Source organism: Lycorma delicatula, chromosome 7 (genome assembly GCF_047948215.1).
Source record: "Lycorma delicatula isolate Av1 chromosome 7, ASM4794821v1, whole genome shotgun sequence".
In the NCBI taxonomy this organism is placed as follows: Eukaryota; Metazoa; Arthropoda; class Insecta; order Hemiptera; family Fulgoridae; genus Lycorma; species Lycorma delicatula.
In genome coordinates this window covers 111170499-111198218 of record NC_134461.1, presented here as the reverse complement: position 1 = coordinate 111198218, position 27720 = coordinate 111170499, and the positions used below count along the sequence as shown (strand labels likewise).

General features: G+C 28.7%; 2 protein-coding genes across 6 annotated transcripts in view; one reads left to right on the top strand and one right to left on the bottom strand.

Moving 5' to 3' along the window:
• Adck1 (aarF domain containing kinase 1) overlaps nt 1–27720 on the top strand; it is a 77401-nt gene that overhangs the window by 48587 nt on the left and 1094 nt on the right. The window contains exons 10-11 of one of the 5 annotated variants that reach the window (XM_075370494.1): nt 3599–3688; nt 20005–20056. In XM_075370494.1, coding sequence (XP_075226609.1) covers nt 3599–3688; nt 20005–20041 — 127 coding nt within the window. In that variant the 3' untranslated portion in view covers nt 20042–20056. Of the gene's footprint in view, nt 1–3598; nt 5413–5582; nt 5689–20004; nt 20057–27720 lie in introns of those variants that run through there. The other 4 variants (XM_075370496.1, XM_075370495.1, XM_075370493.1 and 1 more) reach the window with 4 other exon arrangements.
• LOC142327823 (dynein regulatory complex protein 9-like) lies at nt 8474–16231 on the bottom strand. The gene is made up of 4 exons (XM_075371162.1): nt 16214–16231; nt 15381–15590; nt 10873–11004; nt 8474–8728 (listed from the first exon to the last, which is right to left on the bottom strand). The coding sequence occupies exons 1-4, from the start codon at nt 16229–16231 to the stop codon at nt 8540–8542; spliced, it is 549 nt and encodes a 182-aa protein (XP_075227277.1). The 3' UTR covers nt 8474–8539.

Sequence of the window (27720 nt, the reverse complement as noted above, 5' to 3'; positions counted from 1 at the left end):
GACTTTGAATGCAACTGTCTCATCGAATAATAACCTTCTTTATATAATTTTATTAAACCTTATATATTCTTGGTGGTTTTGCATTATTAATACGTAGCATGATTTCTTCTTCCTTGTTATAGACCTGCTCTTTCCACTTAACTTATTATTTTCTTGTTGTATTTTATTGTTCTTGTCATGTTATTATTTTTTGTGTTTTTTTTAATATAATAATATTGTAATATAAAATGGTTGTGTTACCTGAACATGTATAAAATATAATATTTATTGTCTATTATTACACACAACTGAGAAGTTTTCATTTATCTTATAAGTTTCCATATATAAGCTAATTATATAATATAAACTTATTCAGCCTCTGCACAAAGTGCAGAATTAAAGAAAATTCTTACCTTACTTTTTATCCACATTACAGTGCTTTCTGGCATAACCCCATCTTCAGTAATGTTTTTTTTCTAAATTTTACTTTTTACATTTACACAACAGATAACATTATACATTAAAATGAGTAAAATTTAGAAGTAGAATTAAATACAAGCAAAATTTAGACAAAAAACATTACTGAAGATGGGCTTATGCCTGAAAGTGCTTACATGAGGGGAAAAACATAAGGTAAGAATGTTCTTTAATTCTGTACTTTGAGGAGTGGCTGGTTTATATTGTATAATTCGCTAGATTCTATGTACAGAGGAGATATGAACTACAAAAAATTTAATTTAAATAATTAATTAATGTATATATATGTATATGTATATGTATATGTATGTACATATATACATATATATGTACATATGTATATGTATACATATATATATATGTATATATATATTAATGTATATGTATACATATATATATATGTATATATATATTAATGTATATATATATATATATATATATATATATATATATATATACATATACATTAATTAATTATTTAAATTAAATTTTTTGTAGTTATATATATATATACACAGTTAAACCTTAGTAACTTATTTATTATTTGATAATTTATCATATTTTGTAATTCATAATCATGAAAATGATATACGATAAAATTATATAATAATGATAACATTTTTAGATTCTTTATTTTGAAATCAGCAGTTCCTGAAAATGCACAAGAAGTGTACAAGGACCATCAGAAATAGTGCAATAGTAATAAAAGTGAAAATGGAAGTGATTTTGTGGAGGAAATATTTGATAAGGATTCAAGAAACACGCTGTTCACACCGAAAATAGACTGTACACGTATGAACTTCCGAAAGATTGGTCAAATGTGTACCGGGTAGGTTTTGTGAGCATGAATTGAACAAATTTAATACCCTGACAAAAACAAAAAAAGAAAAACTAAAATAAGTGATACAGAGGAAAGTTTTCCTCCGAGGATGCGATTCATCCTCTGATACAAGTGCAGTTGTTATTAATCAATTGGTACTGACAAGTTGTTCATCGTGTGATAGCTATTCCAGTGATTATATTTGGATTGTTTGCCATAAATGTTTTAACAGTGAATACGTAAGATTGTTGTCATAATTGTTGGCCTCCCTTTCGACAGCTGCTCTTTTAATGGCTTATTGATTTTATTGTCTATTTTATTCTTATACAGACAAACAACATGCTGAGATTACATGTAGGTGGTGGCAGTTTCTAAAAGCGTGCAAGAGGTTCATGAGGACCGACGGGCATAGGGCTCACTTTGACTCCGGATGGTGATTATGACATGAAAGGGCGCAGGTTGTGCGATGTGGGCTATGCTGTTACAAGGGATGATGCCATCAATTTCCGTTACGTAATTGATACGTTTGATAAATACGATAAAAGGGTAAACGAACTATTCAATTCGCGTAAACTGTCAACAGTGATTACGATGTGAAAGGGAAATGACTATGTCCTGTGGCCAATGCAAAAGATGATACTGATACCGTCAATTTTGGACTAGCGAAAAAAATATGTTCACCGACTACACGACCAGTTTGAGCGAACTTTTTGTCAATCTGTAAAGACTGAATCAAGCGACCGATGATCTAAGGGGTGAAATCAACGAGTTTCTCAATGTAGCCCATTTACCAGCAGTACAAAATTATCTAGACAACGCTGTAAAAAAACAAGTAAAGGAAAACATAGAATGTTTAAATGAAAATTTTGTCATCCAAACTCTCTTGCAAGCTACCCTCACAACGTACATAAAGAATAAAATTAAAAATGAAGGACAGCAAAATGACAACAGAATAGAAGGCAACAAAACGTATATATTGCAAATAATTTGTGAACATGATAAAAACAAACTTAAGGTTGAAATTAAGCTATAAAACCGTGACTGAGTATACAGTGAAAACTTACTGGATGGCTTTATGTAAACTATTGATTGTTTTTGTTACGCCGTGTATTAACAGTAGAGATGGGGAGGATAAACAGAAAAACAGATTGTGGAATCATATCTTCATTGACCAATAAATCAAACCTGTGAAGAGTATGGGATGAAGATAAATACAAAGAAGACAAAAAGCATGATAATTAACAACATGATACATACTTTTTTGCCAGAATTCATTTGATGAGTTGTTTTCTTATTTTAGAGAAATTATTTATTGACAAAAAGAATATGTAATCGATTTCCTTCAAACAGAAAAGCTGATAATTGCTTCTAGATAAGAAAAAAAGAATAGTGTAGTTTTAATTTTGTTATAAATTGCTCAGTAAGGATAACATGTTTCATTTTTAAATGTTTGGATCATGTTATTGAACCATTTACTCAGCATTTGGTATAGCGCAAAACACTTGTTTTTAGCATTATTATTTGGATACTCGTTATCCAATACCTTACCTTACTTTTCAATTTTCCTTCCTCCACTGTACTCAGTGTTGTCTATTATCTCTTCCTTTTACATGATTTTATTATTTACTTATTTTTACTCACGTAATTTAACTTTTATTCATTCTTGAATATTTACTCGTTCTGTTATACATTTCGTTTTTTGTTTCCATGTCTTAAAATAAAATACTATGCTGTACCGTAGATTATATCTGTATTTGGTTATTAGTGAAGTTTTTCCTTGCTTAACCAGAATAATTGAGGGATTGGTGGTCATGAATTTCTGCAAAAACATTTGTAATCCAATGGATAGTCTTAATGTTGAATAAAGTTGCACTTTTTTAGGTTAGAAGCTGTAGATTATTACAACAATTTATTAAAATAAAATCAAATAGCAATATTACGATTTGACATTCATAAATACTGATTAAAATATATATTCAATTTGTATTTGTAATTTTTTTGTGCTGCTCACTACAGGCAAATTCTGTAAGTTTTAAGATTATTGATAATAATTAAACCATAATAAAATAATTTTTAAATAGTTAAAATACATAGTACATGACAGGGGCCATTTTGAGGATGAGCAGTGATGTAGAACATAGGTTGGTGACATGTGTGGCGATATATGAACATTAAGGCTAGTCGATTGGCTGTGAAATTAAAAATAATACAGTGTTTCTGCTCTAAGTAGCTGGATTTTACAGTTGTTTATATTTTGAATGCATTTATTGTTTTTAATTTAATTCAGTTAATTGTGTTAATTATTTCTTCTTTTTTTTAAAGGAATATTTCATTTTTGGTGATGTCTCGTTGCTGTGTAAATAGTGTATATGATGAAAGGATGCAAAAATGTCAAGGACGGTTAGCACGGTGGTATGTTGCTTTTGAACAAAGATGGATTCTTTTGAAACTGTCATTATATTATACTTACCTTAGTCTGTCATCTTTATTTGAATGAAATAAATTATTCAACAAATTGTTACCGAGTAATACATTCTAGTTAATAAATTACATTTTTTTATGTATAGAATGTAATTTATTTCTTAAAAGATTAAAGTAGTTACCAGTTGATGTTTTTGCTGTTAATCAGAATTGTGGAAAATTTCTGGATATCATTGTTGTTTTGGTGTATTTGATTCATTTTAATTCCAGTTTTTATTTACTTTTAAATACACAGTAGAGTTCACATTATTCCTACTTACAGTAATGGAACATTCTTTTTTTGTCCTGTGTCATCACAAGTGGTAAATGACCAATTTTAGCCTCCACTTTAGTTAAGTGGCATTTCTTTTAACAAAAAATGATCATCTGTAAAAAAAATATTTTTATCGTTTTACATTGTATTGAGTATTTATTAAGGAACAACTTAAACTGACTAACCAAGATGTTATTATGAAGCTAGTAAATGGGAAGTGAGCTGTGATGATAGAGTTATTAAATTAAAACTTGGTTTTGTATAGACCAAGGAAATTTAGATAAAAATGGATCATGTCAATGGCATTAGTAAGCAACATTTTTGGAAGATTTGCTTCTTTGGATATTATATTTTTCTATAAAAGGAATTGAAAACTTCTGTAATACAAACAACAGGTTATTTCCTCAGTAAATATTGTTCATGATTTACATTTTATTTCAATAACATTTTTTTTCTCCTTAGGAGTGATCACTAATTTAATATTATCAAACACAATTTTATCAAACTGTAATTATTTTTACATGATAACAGTTGTTTCATGAAGTGTTAATTATAGCATCACATATTTTTAAAACTTTTAATAAGTTTAATTTATATAGTTTTAATTAGCATTCCATTCCATTTGTATTATCTTGTTGATTGTGTGTAGGTAGGATGAAAAAATTCTGCTGTATTTAAGTACTGCATTTTTTGAAATTAAAAATTTAACTAGAATTTTAAAATTGAACATTTAGAAATAGTTGTTAAACAATTTAAGATTCTAAAATTCTTTTAACAATTAAATTTAAAAATCTAAAAATCGTGTTGCCTTAAATATGTGATAAAAAAAATGTTAATTTAAAATTAATAAAAAGATTAATACAATCTTTCTTTAAAATTTGGTAACTGAATTTCATATTCACTGAAACTAAGTAATTATTTTTAAAATAAATATTTTAATTCTATTAGCACATAAAATTATTAAACAGTTTGTATGAATAGCATTTTGGTGATCATTAATGCTGGGCTTAATGACACATAAAACAATTTTGATAGCTGATAACTTCTCATGATAGTGATATATCTAATCTTTACTACCTTACAACTGGCTGTAAATCATGTTTTGTAATTCATTTATTGGTTTATTTTTGAAATTTTTAGTTCTAATAATTTTCTCTTATATTCTATTTACCTACAATGTGATTTAAAATCCAAAAAAAAATTATTTTAAAATTCAAAATTTGTGACAACTTGAAAATAAATGTCTATAAAATTGCAAATGTTGTATCACATGATATATAAATTATAGTTACCATGATATATTAAAAAATACCATTTACTGTATTTAAAATACAGTATTAATTTCTCTTATTTATTATATATATAGCTATTACATTTTCTTATTTATTTAAAATTGTTACAAATTTATTTTATAAATTTTATAAAATTGTTACAAATAAAGTTTTGTGCCATAAAATTTGCTTTATTATGGTATATTTTCTTTATCTCTTATGGTAATCAAGTTGTGTGCGTATGTTTGTATAAACATAACCAAAAGATTTTAAGTGACTGACAATTACACATTTATTTCAGAAAAATGAGGAGTATTAGTAGTGCCTTCTTCTCTGGTGTAAACATACTGTTATTTATCAGAAAATCCCAGTGATATTCAAATCTACATTGTAACAGTTTCATTATGTTAATTGAATATACAAAAGCTTTATACAATATGAATATACAATATGGCTTTATTTTTTTTATATTTTTCAAAATAATTTCCACCACACGTTATACTTTATGGCAAAGAAACCCTTGCCACATCAAAGATCTGAGTCTGAGCATACTCTTTATCCTACGGGGTCATCATTGGTCATTAAATTCCTCCCTTTCAGTCTGTTCATCTAAAAACAGGGTGGAGCATCTAAATATGGGTGGAGCATTATTGTGGTGAAAGAAACCATGTGTTCATCCTTTTGAGTTTGGGCAGCTTCTTGAGTTTTGTAACTTAAGGTAGGCATTCCTTGGTAAGTATACCAAGGAGCTGTACACCTGTAACTCACTCTAGAACTCCACAGCATTTCACAACATCATCAAACACGAAGTGCCATCTGCTGGTGCATTAATGTTTACTTTATTCACAGATGAAAACAATTGACCTGACCTTAGAGCATTCTAAAGCCAAAATTTCCTCTTTCAAACTGTATTTCCTCTTCAGTACAATCTAAATATTGTTTTACGATGAGGACAGTACTCCCAAGCACGGGAGTCATTTCCTTTAAACACTACTGAACGACACTTTCAATTAACACAATGTTAATGTTAATGTTTCAATTAACACAATAATTAACTGAAACATAAAATTTTTTAATGTTATTGAAAAGGTTTTTTTCAAAAATGCTACAAAAATATACAAGTATTATTAAGGTCGGCCTTTTTAACCTTAATTTAACAAAATTCAGATCAAGCCTCACGAAGTTTGCCTGGATATATCGGCACCAAATAGGAGAAATTTGTTCATTTAACTGTCATAGCCCACTATCACCTCACTAGATCACATCTTGAGTTGTAACTCGGGACCTATTCTCACCACAGGTGACCCCCTTGACATTCAAACGTCATTTTTAGGACGTGGCTTGTTTCAGCCACCGACTGAACAAAGCAACACCTGAGTTCAGAGAAGGCAGCACTCTGATATGGCAGGCTGCCTTTTAGAAGATAACATGTGATTGGAAGCTTTGACTTTTCCCAGCACTATACACACAAACAAGAAAAATACAAAGTCCAAAATCAAACCACAGCACAAATCACACCTACATTTTCACACACAATGTAAACTCAATACTCACGCAGACTGATAAACAAAAAATAATGACCAACTTAATGGACCAACACAAAATTCTTGTCATGGGACTGCAGGAATACAACAACACTGACTGATTCTTGAGGATATAGGCTCTACTCGAGAGACCTGGGAAGAGAATGATGAAGTGTTCCACAGATTGGAACAGTACTTTTGGTCAGCCTCAAATAACTCTGTACAAGAATTCAAGTCACAATCAACACTCACCCTAAAAGCATTTAATAAAATCTATGTCATAGTAAACACCTTCGCCCCCTCCCCCCACCTCAATAATAATAAAAACAATCTCCAAAAGACTGTAAAGAAAATTTGAATATGAAAATGGATAGAAACTCTTCAGTCTCTGCAGAAACCACAACCTAATCTCAAAATCTACATTTCAAGAGGAAACCTCAAAACTCCACCTGCTTAAACCCTGACTATACTAAAGGAGAAAGGCAACTAGATCATGTCCAAAGGAGAAAGGCAACTAGATCATGTCTTCATGGACAAACACCACAACAAAGAGATCTACAATGTATAAGTCCTCCGAGGAGTAGACAGGCTCATATCACAACAAAATAAAAATATAATTAAATTCACTCCCCAAAGGAACCAACAAAATCAAGCCCCTAAACTACATGGGTTATTTTTTTTTCAAGGCCCAATCGGTCGCGAAATAAAAACCCGTGCAAAAATCAGATGAACCTTTACACATATGTGTTGCGCAGCGTCTCTAGACATAACAATGACTTTCTTACATGTATGATTCTTTTTGTACATAATACAAAGACAAAGTATACATATCATTTTAGGAACATGTAAACAGCCATGTATTCTGCAAACCTTTCACAAGAAAATATTTGTGTGGAGTATAGCACTTTATAGCTAGCAGAATGTGGGTATCAGGAAAAGTAGAAAAAAACAGCAGTCATTGAAATATGGTGTTAGTGCTGTTAATATGAATGTTACTAATAATGAAAAAAAAAAATTGAACTGATTAAATGAAACTATGTACGTGCACGTAATAACAGCAAAACAAAGGAGCAGCAATACACTCCTACAAACAAAAAAAGTAATTGTAACCTCATTCTCACATAAGGTTGTATTTCATCCATTAATAAGAGGATGTCTAACTATTTGGGAGTAATATTAACACGGTTGAGCTTTACAATTAGCTAATCTCTATTTTTCTTTCTCAGTAGTTAAAGGAAGGGGTAGGTGAGAAGAATTAGTTTGTCAAGTTAATTTGACAATAAAAGGATATGTAGAAGGTAAAACTGTTGAAAATCTTAAAATTGAATTTGTAAACAATAACAGTTGTTATTAGAGATTTTAAGATAAGATTTTTGCTTAATGATACTTTTATCATTTTAATATTTAGAGAGTAGTTACCAGTAATGCAGCATAAAGTATATTTACATACACAGTACTAGACATAATTTAGAATTTAGCACCTAAATTTGTATTTAACAAAGGCTAAATAAAACTGATTTACAAAAATTTAATTCAAACAATGTTCTCTTGAAACATTACACAAGCCCTATACTGGTAACTTAAGTAAATCTCAAAAAGTATTCTTTATTAAGTTAAAAATGTTTTAACAAAAATATTATTTCTTATCATACAGCAATTTAAATTAATACATTATATAATTTTCATAAAAGAACATTACATTTTTTTTTAAATTCTCTATTAACTTTTATTTTAATTATTTTTTCTTCTTTGATTTTGATTTCCTGTTTTTTGCAGCTACCTCATTTTTCAGGTGTAGATATTTTCTCCACCAGTATTGTATACGAGATGCTGCTTTAACTTGTTTAATGTGAATTTCTTGCTCTCTTTCAATTTCTTCAAAGAATTTGCTCAGTTCTTCTACTGTTTCTCTTTGTTGATGAAACTGTTAAAAAATCATGTCTTCTTATAGTAGTAATTAATAGTAGTTCTATAGAAGTAATTAATTTCTTATAATTTTAATTAATATAAAATATCTATAATTCACTAATACTCTATAGATACTTCACCTGTATCTGGTGACTGAGAATTATTTGAACTTTGATATTGAGTAAATAATTTATTTATCAAGTTAATTTATTAATTAACTGGCGTTTCTGCAAAAAAAAAAACTGTCCATTCACATTCATGAAGCAATCCACACCAAATATTTGGGCTATCTGTAATACGATCAAGTGTAACATGTGGGTTCCTCATATTCAAACATTTGAAATGTGGCCTTGTCTGAGAACATAACTACTTTTTTAAGGTTACAATCATCATTTTCACAGCAAATTTCTTCTTTCTAGCAGTGTGGTCTTGTGACGTACTGTGCTGTAATTTATAAGGACGCAATTTTGTGTGTTCAAAATATCATGAATTGTAGATGCAAAGGATTTAATTCTCGCACTATACTCAGAGTTGACTACCAGGGCTGCGAATAAAAGACTGATGAATGATCTCCATTTTTTCATTCGAGTAGGCCTGCCTGCACCCTTCTTATGTTCAACACTGCCAGTTTCTTTAAATTTATCATAACCATGAATGAGTTCTAAAAAATTGTGTTGAACTTGTGTGTATGATTACACATGCAATCACAACACTATACAGTATTTGCGAAGGGAAACTTAAACTTAATAAGTTACCTGTTAAAAAAAAAAACCCCAACCATTCATTAACAGGACTATTACTTTTTTTGTAATAAGACATCAAATTTGTTCAGGTAATTCTCAGACACCTGGTATAATATTGACATGTAATACATTATAAATAATATTGATTCATTTTTACTGTTAAAAAAAAATTTAAAAAACACGGCAGGATTTAGTTTTATCTACTTCCTTAACTTCTTAAGGCAACAGTTAAAACATGATTCATTTTTGTGTTTCCCATTCTCTATTTACATTAAGTTTTTTCTTTAATCATATTAATGTATAAACAACAAAAAATTACAAAACTACCATCTAGACAAATTTTTAACGTAATCATGGCTGAATATATTAAATAAAATGATGAGAATCATTTCTCCCCCCTCCCCATAAAAAACCAGTGATGTGGTAAATTATGAGATTGTTTTATCAATAAAATATTCATTCAAATGAGTTTTTGCAGTCACAATAATAAATTATTTTCTCATTTCTTGCATTCATTTTTATCTAAGAAAATAAAACAAACTTAGTAAAAAGCATCTGATTTTTTAGAAGTATTTTTTTTTAATAGTAGTTGGTACCAATTAAAAACAATCTAGTAACATAATAAACTCCTTAATTAACCTGTTAGTTTGGTACTAAATTAAAAAAGCTAAAATTTAAAAAGCAAACTAAAAAATAATTATTTTTAAGTTAAATTTTATATGTGCATTGCTCAAATGAAATATGATTCTTCAAATAAGTGCTGTGCGTAAAACCTGCATCTTAATAAAAATCAGAAAAGGAAATGGAAAGAAATAAAATAAAGAAGCTGCCATCAAAGAATGAGCCAAGCTTTTCTGGAATGTATGAATATGAATTATTTTTTTTAATATCACTTCATTAGACTTTTGAATAAAAAGAAAGAGAAAAATATCATCTCAGTCATTCAATATCATCTTGATGGTATAATGGAATCATCAGAGGAACTCATCTGCAAAATAAAAAAATAATCATCAAAATCTTAGGTGAAGAGTAAGGCATGAACAAATAGAATGAATTGGGAATCCAAGAAGAAGAAATATTTGGAAAGGTGTGTCCAAATTCCACATTCCCTTAAATGCACAAATGTAAATATCAGCTGCTGTAACTCTTTATTACAGGTAAGATGAGGGACAAAGTCATGCTAGAAGCAATTAACCTTGGTTATCTAGTGTAAGGCAGTGAACTGACTAGATTGTGTATTGTTGCATAGATTACAGGATTAGTTGCACATGTATGTAACTTGCTATCAAATAAAAATCCAAAATGTATTAACAAAGAAAGAACAGTACTACATTTTTAAATTTTTTTTTAGAAAATTTTTTTTTTAATTTTCATGGTTGTCAGTTTTTTTTTTAGAAACATTTGAGATAATACATACTTTTATAACTAAATTTTTCAGTTTTGAATTAATGTTTTCCTTTTCGGCATTAAGAATAATAAGTTCATTATCTCTTGTTTCCAGTTCTTTATTATATTTTTCTGTCCAATCCATGATAAGAGCTTCAAGTCTCTGAAAAAAAATTCATTACTACAAAATTAAGTTTAATTGTAATTTGTAAATTATTTAGTAATTGTCACAATAATTTAATTCCTTATCATTAATTTATTAATCTTTTTATTTAAAATAATATTGTTTACTAAAAGCCTATAAATTTTATTTGATTTTCTTTATCAAATTCGGATTTCTTTAAATATCACTAAGTGAAAACCTCTATTGAGAAAATTAAATCACTGCTAATAATGGTGGTGAAATTGACCATTATAATACAAAAGTAATAACCACAATTGAAATGTCACATGCAAACAACTTTTTTTTTACATTTTTTTAGTAACAATAAAAAATTTAATTTGGATTATTTTTATAAATTTTCATTTTTAACAAAAATATGTTTATTTTGTAATATCTGCTAGCATTGTGATGGGATCACCTGCTGCCTCTAAATAAATAATATATTCAGATTTGTAGACTAACATACATTTTGTAACATTATTTAGATTACATGGGAAAAAGTTAAGTATGTTACTAAAGAGAAAAAATATTGCAATAGCATTTATTTACCTTGATGGTTCAATGGAATCTGTGTTACAGCCCTTAATAAATATAGGATGATATTATTAGTAAACAACAAAAACAATTTAGTAGGCACTGTGGAAGTATGCTACATATGCGGTGGAATGGTAGCAGCATTTCATTTCAGATTTTCATCTCACAGGTCCTCGATTCAAAACAGATGGACATACATTTTTATATGCTGTAAAATTTCTATTCCATGTCCCTATGAACAAGCTTTGAACTTATTAAGTGAATTAGTCAACCTAGAAAAACAATTATTTAAGCATATTATAACTGTGGGTTATGTGGGTTCAGAATATTTATCTTATGTAAAACTCATTAACAGAGTAACAATGGTTTTGCAAAAGAAAAATTTTTAATAAACTGATGGGAAGATCTGCAAAAGAAAAATTTTTAATAAACTGATGGGAAGATCAATTTGTTGGTAACAAAAGCAGCATAAGTAAGGTCTTTTTCAATGGTAAGTGGTTTTTCTATGTTATACCAAAATCTAAAAGTTTTAATGTTAAGTGGTATAAAGGTATACAACGTACATTTTTTTCCAAACAGATGCCTTTTAAGTTGAATATTGAGTGCAAAAGCTAACGACTGGATTTCTTCTCCATTTTCGCCTACCTCTACATCTGTAGAGCTATAACAATTAGCGAAGTGTTTTTATTAAAATACAAAAAGATCCAAAAGTCATATACATCAAAGTAATAAAAAAAAGTAAGACAATAACTCAGGCAGCAAAAAAAAAAAAAAAAATTGTAACTGAAATAAAAGTAGGTGAATTAGAATTTTGTATGCTGAATCTTAAAATGAAATCATTTTTTCTTCATCACCCTCAGATTTTTAGTTATGACCCTTTAAAAATTGAGAAACTTCTTAAATAATAGATACGAAAATCATAATAATTGCAATTAAAATTTCTACCTTTATTTTGCAGACATTTACAATTATCTTAATTTCTTTTTTTTGTTTTCCTTTTGTGTTCAGTGAAGTCTACTCTTTTTTTATCATCCAGCAGTAGTCACTCATCATACATTCATCCCATCTACCTTGATAACGTTGTTCCATCTGCAATATATCATGGTGGAACCTTTCTCCTTGTTTATTGCTAATGCCACCCAAGTTTAAAGGGAAAAAGTCCAAATGAGAATGTAAAAAATGAATTTTCAATGACGTTGTGCAGCATAAATTTTTGTAGTACACTAAGAGTTTATTTATAAGATGATCATGGTTTTCAGCTTTTTTGTTTTCAAGAAAACCAGTAACATCTTTGAATGACTTCCATGTTGCTAGTTCTTTAGGATTCAGTTTGCTGTGAAATATATTTTCTTATTTATAACCCAATGATTCCCTCTTTTAATCTGCTTCATTTAATTGTGAAAAAATCTCAGCTAAATATTTAAAGCTGTTTCCATCTTTATCTAATAGAGGTTGTAAAACAAAAGGATCTGCTGTGACAAGGGGAGTACTGATATTTTCCTTTCCTGGGGTAAAGTGATTTGTTTTTGGCCAGTCTTTAACAGCGTAGTATTTATCTGTAGCCTGACTATCCCACAAACACAAGAATCACACATATTTTGTAAAGGCACTCTGGAGAATAAGAAGAAGTCCAACTGCTTTCAGGTCAGCAATGATTCACCACGAATGTTCATCGTACTTAATAGCTTTTAAAAGCTATATTTAATAGCTTTTATGCAACAGCACTGCCTTTAAGCTTATTTTTGATGAGTTTATAAATAAATGCCAATCATGAATAACATATTTATGTCCAAATTAAACCATCTCTTCTAAGTAATTATTTCAGTAAATTTTCGTTTCGATTTCTATATACTGAAATTTTAGTATCTTTGTTTAACAAATTCCATTCTTTAAGACATGAATCTAAGAGTTCTGCATGTTGCTTCAACAAATACAAGTTATGAATTAGGTCACTCAGTTCTGTATGATGAGGTGATTCATTCTGAAATGAATTTGATTCTTCTGGAATGTAATTAATATCTATAAAAGTTGAGGATTCATTAGTTGAGCCTACTGGGGATCAGAAATTTTTTTCCATAAGTTTGAGCAATCGGAATCGGTAAATCAAACCATAAGTACCAGTCTCATAATTAAACAAACGTTTGGGTATGCAATACGGCTTTTATTATTTGAACTGGAACCGGTAACATTTGTTAAGCAAAAATAGCAATCATAACGGTTAGTAGGCTCTCGCCAAATCATAAGTATGCTAAAAGAAATGCTCTTTTTTAAGTAAAGTTAGTATTGTAATTGCAAAAATTTTGGTTTTCAGATTTCAACAGAAATACCCATTTAGATCATCCCTGAATCCATTTTGACTAATTTTGGCGTGACATCTGTACATACATATGTATATCTTGCATAACTAAAAAATAATTAGCTGTAGAATGTTAAAATTTTAGATTTAGGACTGTTGTAACATGTAGTTGTGCACCTCCCCTTTTGATTACAATCGATGACCTAAAATGTTCAAAATACCCAAAATAAAAAAAATTTGGATTTTTTCTTAACTGCAGTAATAAGCCCAAATTGAGAGCTTTTCTATCATTTTCATTGGTTCCAGAGTCATAACCATATAAAATCTTAATTAATGAATTATTTGGATCTTACAAGGGGAAGGCACATCAGTTCAAATCAAGACTTCATTTCCGAATTTTATTTCTTTAATTTAATATTGATATTATTATTATTATTGATATAATAATAACACTGTATCAGTACGTTGGATAGGATGAAGGGGCCTGAGTACTCCCCCTGCTCACCTGATTTAACCCCTGTAGATTTTTACTTGTGGGGAACTGTCAAGAACACAGTGTACATTAAGGCTATAGTCGCTAGTGGAACTACATGATGAAATTGAAAAAGCCTGTGAGCAATCCCTGTGGCTACTCTGGAAGATGTCACCAGGAATGTACATCATCGTCCTAAAAGTGTTTACAGTGAGGACTAATTGAAATGGTATGAAGAAACTGTGTCTGTGTTGTAACTTTCCATTTGTATTGTAATGCTCACAATAATATAATAGCTATTCTATTTTAAAATGTGTACACATAATTTTTGAACATTTTTAAAATGATTACATTTATTTATAAACTGATTACATCTGGATAATAAAAATTATACAGTCCTACGCACAGTCAACATCCAAACCACAGACCTTAAGAATTTGAACAAAGGCCATGTTATATGGAAATGAAATTAAACAAACCAAAAAATATTTTATCCATCCCTAAAAAAAATTATGTTTATGCGTTTATTAATAATATTTACTCAGTTGTTAAATATTTATCAGGAGTGTTTTAAAATAATCTTTAAATTTAGTTCAAATGTTTTCTATTACTCTATTCTTGTTATTCATACATCTAGTGTATGACTTTTTTTCTGCGTTTTCTTTTTACTTCTAATATTGATAACTGCTTTATCATATTTTGATATTTTTAGTTATTGTATTACTATTTTATTACATTTCTTATTTTTCCGGCAAGTTGCAAATTGTCTTTGTTGTAACTTGAATGTCATGCAATAGAAAATAAATCTAATCTAATTGGGGAAGTTAAAATAATTTTTGTTCATTTTTAGTGGTATCAGCTTTTGCATTATACCTTTTAACCGACAGTAAAATGTGGTTGTCCTCAAAAGTTAAATCAAATTCAGTGTTATTTAATTTGAATTATCTATAGCATTTTATATCTTTTAATTCTCAGTATACTATTACCAGATATTTTCGATGAAGTCGAACTACCAGGCTGTAAGGATATACAGTCTACTGTTTTGCCTTGAAATCAGTTTATTTTTTTACTTACAGCTATTTGAATCAAAATGTAAGATTCAATTTCACTGTGGATTCTTGTATCTTGTTTTTGATCTGACGCCAACATTTTTAACTCCTTAACAAGTTCATTTTCTTTATTTTCAATCTTCATCTTGTTTTGTTCTATTCTTGAATCTTCCCATGCCTTTACATATCTTTCTTCAGTTCCTATTTTAATTTTTTCATCAAGCAATATTTCATCCTGAAAATATTTCATTTAAATAATTCTGCTACAGCAATTATGTTCATGGCAGGAAATGTTATATGTAATGTCCATACAGATCGAACAACCTGTATGAATAGTAAGCACTGTTTGAATTGTATACTCAATGACATGTTTAGTTGAGACTATGGAGTAACATACACTGTGACTTTCTTACGGGAGTTTATAACTTATTGACAATAAAAACCGCCTAAGTTATCAATATAATTTCAACATGTTTTATATAATCTGTAATAAACAGCAAATTTCAAACTGTTAATAAATTTCAGTTATGTGGTAAAATATCTGAAATATTGGTAAATAATTTGTACAAACTTAAGACTAAGTTAAGACATATAGGTTTCTAACTTAAGACAAATGGTTTCACTGAGTGCAGACTTCCCTAATCTTTTCCATTCAGATTTAATGAATCTTCCAAAAAAACCTTCTGAGTGGCTGTATTATTACAAGGTACTGAATATTTCTTTCTGTGCATTTGTATTTTGTTAAGACACAAACTCACTTTTATACATGTACTTACAGTAAAAATGTTGCACTAATTATCCTAAATATTTACTGTCCATTAAATTTTTATTGCGATGGCATAATATTTGATTACTCACAATCTGTATTACAATCATCTTGACTTTCAGACTTCATTGTTCAGGTGTATTATTATTAAAGTTTCTATATATTGTCTTGCAGGTTGTGTCTGCTTGCCACATTTCATTTTCTATATTTTTCACATGATCACAGTAATTTTTTCGTTGTGAAATACTTTCTGCAGCAAATAATCTTGTTATAAGTGCTTGTACATCATCCATTTTAAATGTGTTGTTAAATTTAGCCATAAACCTTTTAATATGACTCCACACAAGCTAAATAGGATTAAGTTGGCGGTGATATAGTGATAAACTAAGAAAAACATTTTTTCTTTGTCATTTTGTCAGTGACATGAGTTTGAAATATTTTTAACTTTGTTTAGTTCTACAAGTTCTTTTTTCAGAGCATCTTCTGGGTAACCAATTTCTTTTGATGTAAACCTTCTTACTGTAATCCTTCTTTGAATAGTAGTGGGAATCTTTTCTTTCTTCCTTAGTCATATGGGGTGTTATCCTTACTGATAATGCTTCCTTCAGGCATCTTGATAATTCTTCTGAGCATGGGCTAAATCAAATTGAGATCCTTTGGAAACAGTTTTCAGTCCAGTCGATAGTCCTGCTAAAAAAAGGTATCTTTCAGTGTTTTAATCATCTGTCTTGCCATACTTTATTGCAAGTCTGACTTACATGCACCCAAATTTTATCCCAGTATACTATCCTTCTAACCTCTGTCCTATATTTGTTAATGCCTCTTATGAATGCCAACAGCAAATTATATCATTGCGTTCAATCATCACAGATGTTCAATTTCTTTTTCCGAAAACAAATCTAATATCTTTCATTAATCAATAGAAAGCTCTTAAACTGAAATTAATAAAATTACTGTCATTATTTACTACTCCTAGAACTTCTGAAATGGTTGGAGGTTGGTTTTTCATAAAACAATTGTGAAATATCCTTCTTATGGCACTTAATACAGTCATTGTTTTTAACTTTAAGGCTGGTTTTATAAACAATTTTTTTGATTATTTTTTTTTGTGGTGTGATTAGCCTGTTTGTTTTTTGCTCTTTAAAATGAATACTGTCCTGAGGATTTGTTTTTAAGAAATAATCAACCATCAGTTAACTTTTCTTCACTCTTAATTGGCTTTCCTTTTTTATTGGGCACATCTGCTTGCTGAACTCATTTCGGGTAAAAATAAATTAAAAATGAAAGTAAATATACGGCATAAATGGATTAAACAATTTTTAAAGAACAATATACACGATAAACTTGCTATGCGGTGGGTGAAATCACACAGTTGTAAAGTTAATAATGAATATGTAAATTTTACAATGCATCCAGTTTCAGCGAAATACAATGCTCACTAAATGTTATTAAGAAAAGGGGTAAATAAAGTTTGTATAAGATCAGCCACAGTGTTAATGTTAGATACAATATAACAATGTATAAAAATATTGATTAAGGAGATTTAAATGTTAAGAAAAAGATTTATGTATGAATCAGAACATTATAATCAGTCATTAATCACAATTAATTGTCAAAATCTGTCAACTGATTTATAAATATATACCTATTAAAAATAATGACATAATACATATTAATGATAAAAATAAATACACATGAAAATGTTAATCAATATGCAATTTAACTGTAAACATTTCATTTCCTTTTCCCACTGGCTAACTGTGAATTACAATTTTTTTAAAAACAAAATAATACTTCCAATTCATCATATCCATTTAAACAAGTCTCAACTAAACTTGTAGCTTACTATTAAAAAAAATATACTAAATTACAAATTACAAACTCAAAATTTGTAATTACAAATTCAAAAAACCAGTAAAGGCAAAAGTAATTAAATATTTAGTCTAGGCCATCATATATAGGTCTACATCAAAATGTGTTGGGTGGAGTACAAGAATATGACAATCTTGAGCTGATTTGTAGTAGATGTAATAGAACAGGGAAAAATAGACATTTTTTAGTCTACACTTTTTACCAATGTCCTCCTCGCTTCATGCAATTTACTTGTCAGTGGTTATGAGAACTGATTATTCAACATTATAAATTTGTCATTATGATGTTCACTGATTGTAAATTGATTTGAGAAATTGAAAGATATAGAAAATTTAATTGTTTTGATACAGACAAGGCAATTATGTGTTGTGTTCTTTCACTTAATATTATTTTAAGGGGTAATAAAGAATTTCAATAAATTAAATAGATATTTGTTGTCTACTGTCAAAGGGACTCCTAAAAATATTTACTGGGCATTATAAACATTTCTACAGTCCTTGGCAATCTGTAGGGTAAAATTTACTAACATTAAATATTAAATGGAACAAAAAAAAATTGAATTGAAAAAAAAAAATCGTGAAATCAAAAAATCACAAATAGCATTCATCATATGTTTCGTAATCTGGAAACTCAAAATGGATTATGTAATGCCTATTATGGAGTACATTTATCTAATATTTCTTTTAAAATAAGTTAAAAAATACTGCATTAATAACAACAGGTTTATAAAAATAATTTCCACTATTCCTAATGTTGTCAGCATAATTTATACTCATGGTTATATTCCAATATTGTGATATTTTCATGTCAAACCTATATACACAGAATAAACATATTTTTCAAACATTTGAAAAGTTTACTATAAAATCCTGTTTGCGTGGATTCTATCCATTTAACTAATCATTTTTTCGGAATAACTTTTTCCCTATAAAGATAACTAATATATACAATTTTTATGAGTTAATGTTTTAATAACATATTACATGATCAGCTGGATTTAAAAAATACATGACCCTGTAACTGTATTTGGATGACTTGTAATGAAAAATTTGTTGAAACTTGAGACAAACATAAATAATTTTTAGCCTTTTTTTCTGAAATACAAGGTACTTCTGAAATACAAGTATCATATTTGATTCCAAAATTTCAAACATGTTTTTTTTTGTTTTACTTGTCTACTGTTACTTGTTACTGTTTTATTTGTCTATATTGCTTCACTTTTTATGTAGACATCATGCTTATTTTCTTCACTCATTACTTATGCTTTCTTAATATTTTTCACTTTCACATCCTTTTTAGTAGTAATATCTTCCAATTTTGAAGACTATCTGATGAATACCTTACATTCAATGTGAAACTAGTTAGTTTCTGCATCCTTTTTCATACCTGCATTACAGTTGAGTTACAATTCTTTAATACTCTTCTATCTTTTCAAAATATTCTTTGAGACTTTTTAATACATTATTTCATTTGACATAGTTAAATGCTTTTTTCATATGTAGACAACACTTAAAAAGTGCAAAAGAAAACACCTAGTGATAAAAAATGCATATTGATAACCCACATCGACTGATATTCATACAAATTACCTGTTTTCAGAAAAGAAGGTCATTTATTGCTATCAAAACCACTAACTAAATATATGAGATCACACAGCTTAATAACAAAGCATGCACTGATAAACTGCATCCTAGAAGTAAACACAATGATCTGCAATATCCACACTATAATGCATTTTTTGTATTCATTACAGTTATTTTGGATATTCATATAAATATGATGTATATACAAAGATATTAATCAGAACAAGTAAATTGCACACAATATATTTAACTCAAAACTCTGCACGTATCAAACATATTATTTACACATTTATTATTATAGATTTGAAATAATCTTGTAGGTGAAGTTCACATTCTTTTTTCCCTTCCACTGCCAAAGGTTTCTCCTCATTCCTTCTACTCCACAGTAATTAATATAATATACTGAATTGTTCTTTTTATCTTTACAGGCCAAGATTTTGTCAACACATCTTATACATTTATTAGTAAAATAGCTATTTCATTATTCTGGTGCGCACAAGAGGTTACTAGCTCACATCTGAAACTTTTTATTTTACATAAAATATTTCCCTAATTTTCCTACACTTTAATACATTTGGAAATGCTAAGGGTAAATTTAAATGTGGACTTTAAAACTGAAAAATTTGTAAAACTTTATATAAAATTTAAATAAATTATAATCTGAAAGTCAATATTACCTGAAATAAATTATAAGTTTTCATCACCTGATAAATCTGTCTTTTTTTTTTTCACTGTCATCTTCTTGGAAGTTCACTACAATACCTTGTACATGGTCATCCCACAATCCTTCTTTATACAAAATCTTCTACTTGAAGATTTTCTGCATGTGTAATGCATTTTCTCCAGTAATCTATTGTTAACACGGTTTATGGCATCTTCCAATAACATTTTTACATCATTCATTTAAAATGTACTGTTTTTAGCTGCCACCTTATTTTTTATCTGCACCTAAATTAGCTCAATTGAGTTATACTGGCAGTGATAAGGCAGGAGTAGAAAAACTTTATAACCCATTTCTGTTGCAATGTCATTAAGCGCATACTGTCTGTATTTTTCTCTGTGTTCAATAATAGACAGTAATTTGGGAATTGTGTGTGAAGGATTGTGTGGTATTTTATTCTCTTTCAACCATTAAACAATTTCAGTCTTTTTTAAGTTGGTCACTGGCACTTCTCTTTAAGCAAAGAATTAATGATAACTGACGTTTTGCATCACGATATCATAATAGCCTTCTTCCAAAGATTGCAACAAATTTACAAACCAACAACAATTTGCATAACATCATCATTCATTTCATGGTAGAAGTCCCCTGTATGCTTCAACTGAAAAATAACAGCAGTCTTACAAAACCAAGCTCATAGCAACCAGCGTAGCATATAATTAAATGGAATTCGTTCCCAACCAGAATCTTGAGACCACCACTGCTTGTTGAATTCTGCCACATGTATTTCCTGGAATGGTTCTGGTTTATCCATGTTTCATCTGGTAAATTATTGGTTGACAATTATTTTGTCTAATTTCGTGCATTTTCCTTAAAAATTTTACCCAAACAAGAACAATGTCAGACCTCTCCATCAAAATTTTTGCCATCATTACACTTATGAAAGCAGAAATTTAATTGTCTTAAAATCTTCCACATAGAATACGCACTCCTGGAAAATTTGTTTTTCAAAATGTGTAATTTTATTGCATGTTGGAAACTCTCCTCTACTGTAAAATTATTTAATGGCATGATGAACTATATCTTTATTAAGATGGTCCAGTTCAATTACCCAGTTTGTATGAGGAATTCCCCCCCCCCCCCACGAGGTGATTCAAAAGAATGTTCGAATAATTCACTTTGGGCTGAATGCAAACATGCATTCAGTATTTACCTTCACAACAAGCATTTTGTAGTACCGTACACACTGATACCAGCCTACATGATTGTAGTTACATCCTGCATTGTATTAAAAAAACCTCCTTAAAAATAGGTTTGCTATGCACAAGTTCTTTTAATTAATTATATACCCAATAAAACATTTTTTTTAGATTATTTCCAAAGATGAGGACTGTTTGATGCCATTTTAACTTACATGCTTACACAATTAAAATAACATAATTTTCACAGTTGAAGATCAGCCAAAGAAACTACACATCCAATTGATATAAAACCAAAATCTGAGCTCATCAAAACTGTATTACAAAATAAAAGTTGCATATGCAGTGACAAACATTCTGTAACATCTTGAAATAATAAACACAGACTATTTAAAATAAAAATTAAACTGAATACTATAAATGATAATAATTCAATCACGAAATATATGGGAAAGCACTTACAATTGTTTAGAATTAAATAATCGTATTATGCACGTGAAATATTTTAATTGGGGTTATTGGAAAAATTTGATTTCAATTTTTGTGATTTAGTTAAATACTTAAAATACTATATTTGTGAGTGTGCTTATCAGATTTCTGATGCATAGTTACTGATGGATGTGGTGATGAACTGGATGTACACGCTTCATGCTGTCACAGAGTATGACTGGTTGGGGTGGCAAGATGAAGTTGCATGACCTACACCTGCAAGGTGATTTAAAATCTTTATAAATGAATTTTGTAACCAGTTTAAGAGCATCAGCAACAGAAGTGCTATCAAAAAAACAACCTAGTAACATATAAGTTAAATTCTTGAAATGAAATTTTATTTCTAAATAGTTAAAAAACGCAACTCAAATTTTTATATTATTTAGTTAATTATCACAGAACATGCTAAATGATTTAAATTAATAATTAAATCATGATTATTATCATTAATCATTTGATTTAATTAGATAATGAATAAAATAAATATAATGATTAAATTTTTACACCAACCATTTCTCAATCTTTTTACAACTTTGTTTCAGAATTATATAACCAATTGATCCTTCTTTTATGAACAATTAAATTTTAACTGTACTAACGAAATTAATTTACATAAATAAACATTGCTTTTGCCAATGTGCTCACATTTAAGAGACCAAATAAATATTAATCTTTATTTTACTGAGTAAAATACTGTATTTATATTTTACTGTTTAAACATGGTTAAATATAACAGGGACTTACTAAGTATATGCCATCCCAGAGGTGCAGTGCTGACACATCATAATAATAAATTCATCACATCACTTTATTATTAATACACAAACATAAACACTAAGGGTAATTTTGATGTGTAGCGTAGAGTAGTAAAAGAAAAAACAAATTATTGGTACTACAGTAAAACTGGCACATGCAAGATAACTAAGAGACAGGGGAAAAACCCAAAACTGATGCTGTTTAAGGAATAAATCTGGTAGGTAATAAATAGGGATCATGAGGTCTAAAGTAGTACTGTTCTACCTATTCCATTAGCATCCTACCTAATTTTATTTTAAATAGTATACTAATATTATAAATTTTATAAAATTGTATATAATTTGTATATTTAATGTTAATCAGACAAGTTTATATTAGCAAGCGTTAGTAACGTTGTTTCCATATATTGAACTTCATACATTATCAACATAACCTCTCTCTCTTTTTTTCTATTTCTATTTAGCCTCTGGAACCACAATAAGGTATTACTTCAGAGGATGTGAATGAATTGTCTTCTACAGTCTCAGGTCGACCATTCCTGATATGTGTGGTTAATTGAAACCCAACCACCAAAGAACACTGGTATCTATGATCTAGTATTCAAATTTGTATATAAAAGTAACTGCCTAACTAAACTTAACCTAATGGTTGCTTCGCTTGCTAACCTCCTCTAATTAACATTAAATATACAAATTATATACACAATGACTGAATGGTAGACCGAATATACTGCGGAGGCAAACCTCATGGTGATAGTAGACTACATATCATCCTGACTGAGAAAACTTAAATACACTTTTAAAAAGGACAAAGCTGGTAGGCCATTATTTTAAGACTGAATTTGATTCTAGAAGGAAGTGTAGGGGCAAAAATAGTAGAGGAAATGGTTATAATAAATGAAAGAAATAACTGAGAGTGCAGAGTAAGAGATATGCTGACATCAAGAAATTGGCTCAGAAAGGAGTGGAGAAGTGGTTTAAACTTTTCAAAACTGATTGCACATAATAAAAAATAAATGTTGAGCGAGTGTTAATGACATATTCATAATAGTTGTAATGACCAGACATGAGACAAGGTTGCTTCCAAAAATAACTCTGCCATTCTCAGGAATAAAAAGCATTCAGTACCAGGTTTATTAAGGAAATAAAGCAGGTTTTTATTATCTTCTTTAAGTCAAATATACAATTATGGATCAGTATGCTATTTCCATTGAAATGCAGGCAATATTCTGTCTTATAAATGACAATTTCATTCCGTTTACTACAGCAGCTAGCTGGCTGTATAATGAATATCATTACTCTCACAGAAAGCAACTGTTAAATAGTGCCCTTTGTACTTTAGATGCTATATATGCCATAAAACCGGCACTCAGTGTAAAGCAACAAATTATTTTATTTCCCTTAGGAGAATGTCAATCAATCCTTAAGCTTGGAATCATTGTTTGTATCTATCAACATTTTTTGTATATATGTGAAATTTAATATTATATCCTGGGGCCAACAGAATAAGTCTAATGAGTTTTTAGGATAAAAAATAGGCTGTCAGTTTTTTCTTTGATGCTATTTTATTATGTAAACTGATTTTTAGTAAATAAAAAAATTCTACATTTTCATGGGCTTAACATTTATGAAAATATAACAGTTGTTAAAAAACAAATAAAATAGTTACTTATCCCTAAAAAAAAAAGTTATTTGTAAAAGATATTGCAGCACAACAATTTCCATGTTAAATAAATTCAAATATTTTCGAATAAATGCCTTTAAATTTTGTTTGTTATAACAATTTCATTTTTTGCCTTTTTTGTTTATTTAATTGCATAGTTGCACAAAACTTGTTTCATAGAATTTTAATTTTTATGAATTAATGACTATAACCATTTGCTCTTTTTTATAATTTTGTATTCTGTAGTGGTCTCAATCAAGGTTTTTCTATGGATTCCCTTGATCCTGCCAGGCAAATGCTGTTACCTGTGAATTAGAAAATTTACACTATTGTTATGATCTATCTGTTTAATTTATAATTAGGCTGTGATTTGAATAAAGTATTTATTTTATTTGGTTTATCATTAAAAATTACTAATTTCATATGGCTTTGAACTTTGACTGTCATGGACAGAACCATTACAAATTATAAAAAAAATATTGAACAAAATTAGAGTAATGAAAAAATACAAAGTAAATATTTGCAACTCAGTATGATGCAATGTTATATAAATATAATATTCAAGCATCTGGTAAAGAAAATTATGGGAAGACTTTTTAGGAAACTGACACAGAACTTGCCTATGACTTATCACAATCATAGAATAACTTACAATATTATAACCAAAGACTATTCTATTATGATCCTTACGTCAGTCATAAAAAAATCTTCAACTGCATTATTATTTATGGATGATGATATTTTTGGTGCAAGTTGTCTTTTTAAGTCATTTAATGATTTTTTCAACAAAGTATTTTCACTTCTAACTATATCTTCCTGTTTTTCTATATAATCTGTATTATTAAGGAATTGATTAAGAACTGAGTAACTTCCTTTGTCATTAATTTCTGTCAGTGTTTCTTCAATTATTTTGTGGAGTGTATGTCTGAAAAATTTAACAAAAATAGAACTGTTATTATAGATAACTTTTAAAGGCGATTTCTTTCAAAAAAATTAACCAAAATTAAATTGGTTTATCAATGTAGATTTATACATACTTATCCTTACTCATTAGAGAATAACTATGTAACAGTCAAACATGAAGATAAATTTGGCCTCAGATGTAGACCCAACTAGTGGGCAGCAGGGGTCATTATTAAAATATAATTATTGACATGGTGTAAGATCATTTTCATGATCTAGTTTACTTCAGAAATCATTAACCCTCTGTCAATACAGATAGATTTACAAAAACTGTTTTGTGAATGTAAACTTCAATTGGAAGAATTTATTAAAAGAGATTAGTTCAAAACCAAATTTTTTACTTTTCTTTTATAACTGATAAAAAATAAAAGTAAACAACCATATTTTATGATGTATTTCCATCGACTTTCAATTCCTACATGGTGTAATGAAATATCTATAAGGTTCTAAATATGTACATGCTGAAAAGAAGTGGGGGACAGACTACATCTTTGTCTCTTTCCTTTCTGATCATTGTTTACTTTTAACTTCTATCGCTGACATCTGATTTTAGATCTACAATTGTCATGTAAATCTGGAGGCAATATAGGTGGCTCTGTTCTTTTTAATTCTTCCTTCTGAAATGAATCTAAGAATTAGAATGGTTTCTCTTGAACCATGCTCTTTTTAAAACTGAATTGATCTTCATTCAATGTCTTCTCCTTTTTAGATTTAGTCTATCCTATCAAATACTTTTTTGGGGTGATTATGCTAATGGTGTGGTAATTCTCATATTTTTGTGCTCCTGCATTCTTTTGCATGGTAAAAAAATTTGTAGTTAATAATTTTTTTTCCTTTGAAAAATCTGTTGATGTTTTTCAAGTTTCCTAAAGTTTGCACACTAATATATAGCAGTTATTTTACTCTACTTATTTTAGACAGCATAGTAATTCAAATGGTACACAAATTCCTTTGTGTATGCATGTTGGATGTTAATTCCTAATTTTATTTATTCTTCTTTACATCTTTCAGAGCTCTAACAAATTCATATTATAAAGTATAGTCTCCTCTGATACAATCTCTTCTAGGATTTTATCAGATAAACTTTCTCCTCTGTACAGTCCTTTGGCAAATTCCTGCCATCTTAGCTTTTTTTCTTTTTGAAACAGAGATTATCATTTGCCGACATACTGTTAGTAATACATGTTGACTTCATTTCCTGAGAATTTTTGTTAATATTTTTATGTGTTATTCCTACCTCCCTATCTACCCTTTGCATGTAATCATATTTTTTCATGATCAATATATCTCTCTCCTTTCATCACTTTGCTATTATACATTTTTATTAATTTACAATCTTTATGTTTGTATAATTTTCCGTTTTCATTATATTTTGAAGTTTTATACTATCTGTACTCAGTTTGTATATTTCTCATTACACTTAAGAACATACTAAATATGATAAACTGTAAGAAAATATACTAAGAATATTAAATACTTACAACAGATAGATTATTAAATAATACTTCTAATATATGTTGACTTCATTCCCATACAGTTTTCACTCATATTTCTATGTATTAATAGATAAAAGTATTAAATAATACTTCTATCTGTTGTTTTTTCTTTTGTATTCTTTTTTACCTTAATTATTTCTTTCTTTTAACTTTACCTATTCATTTTAATTGAATTTTGTGGTGTAAAACTTCTTGCCAGAGAATATGATTTATTCAAATTTTAACTTTGCACCATTCTTTTTTATACTATTTCCTTGTTTTCATATTTTCTTTCATTTCTTAGACTTCTGTTTATGTTTCTATGTTACTTGTGGTCAGAATCAAAGTCTGTTCGTGGTTGTGCTTTGCAGCCCATAATTAAATTCTGTAATTACATGATTTTTTGTGCAATTAATCTCACTAATAAAGGATAACTTCCTATGCCTTCTTTTATTTTTAGTTCTTTCATTTCTTTGATCTAGCCCATTATTTCCAACTGCTTTCTTTTCTCCTCCCTTGCAAGGTCACTGTACCCATTAATATTAAATTATCAGTTCCTTTTACATTTTAGATTAGTTCACCTATTTTTTCATATGTCTCTCTTATAAGCATAATGTTTGTTCTAATTTAATATTTTAAATATATATAACGGTTTGTCCTAGTAGATTAGGATGTCATAACAAATCTTTTAAAACTATTTTTTCATATCACTGTTTTTATCTTACTATACTTTAACCTTTCCATCTTAAGGCTATTTTTGCCTGCCTGCCTAATTATCAAAATATATAAACTTTCACTTTTAAAAGCTCCAGTAATTGTCCAAAGAACTCTTTTGTCCAAAGTGCCTCTCAGCTGATTTTAATTTATTCACGGATAATAAACTGAACAATTAATGCTTGTGCTATTAGTTTAAAATATAGAAAAAATGAATTACGATAT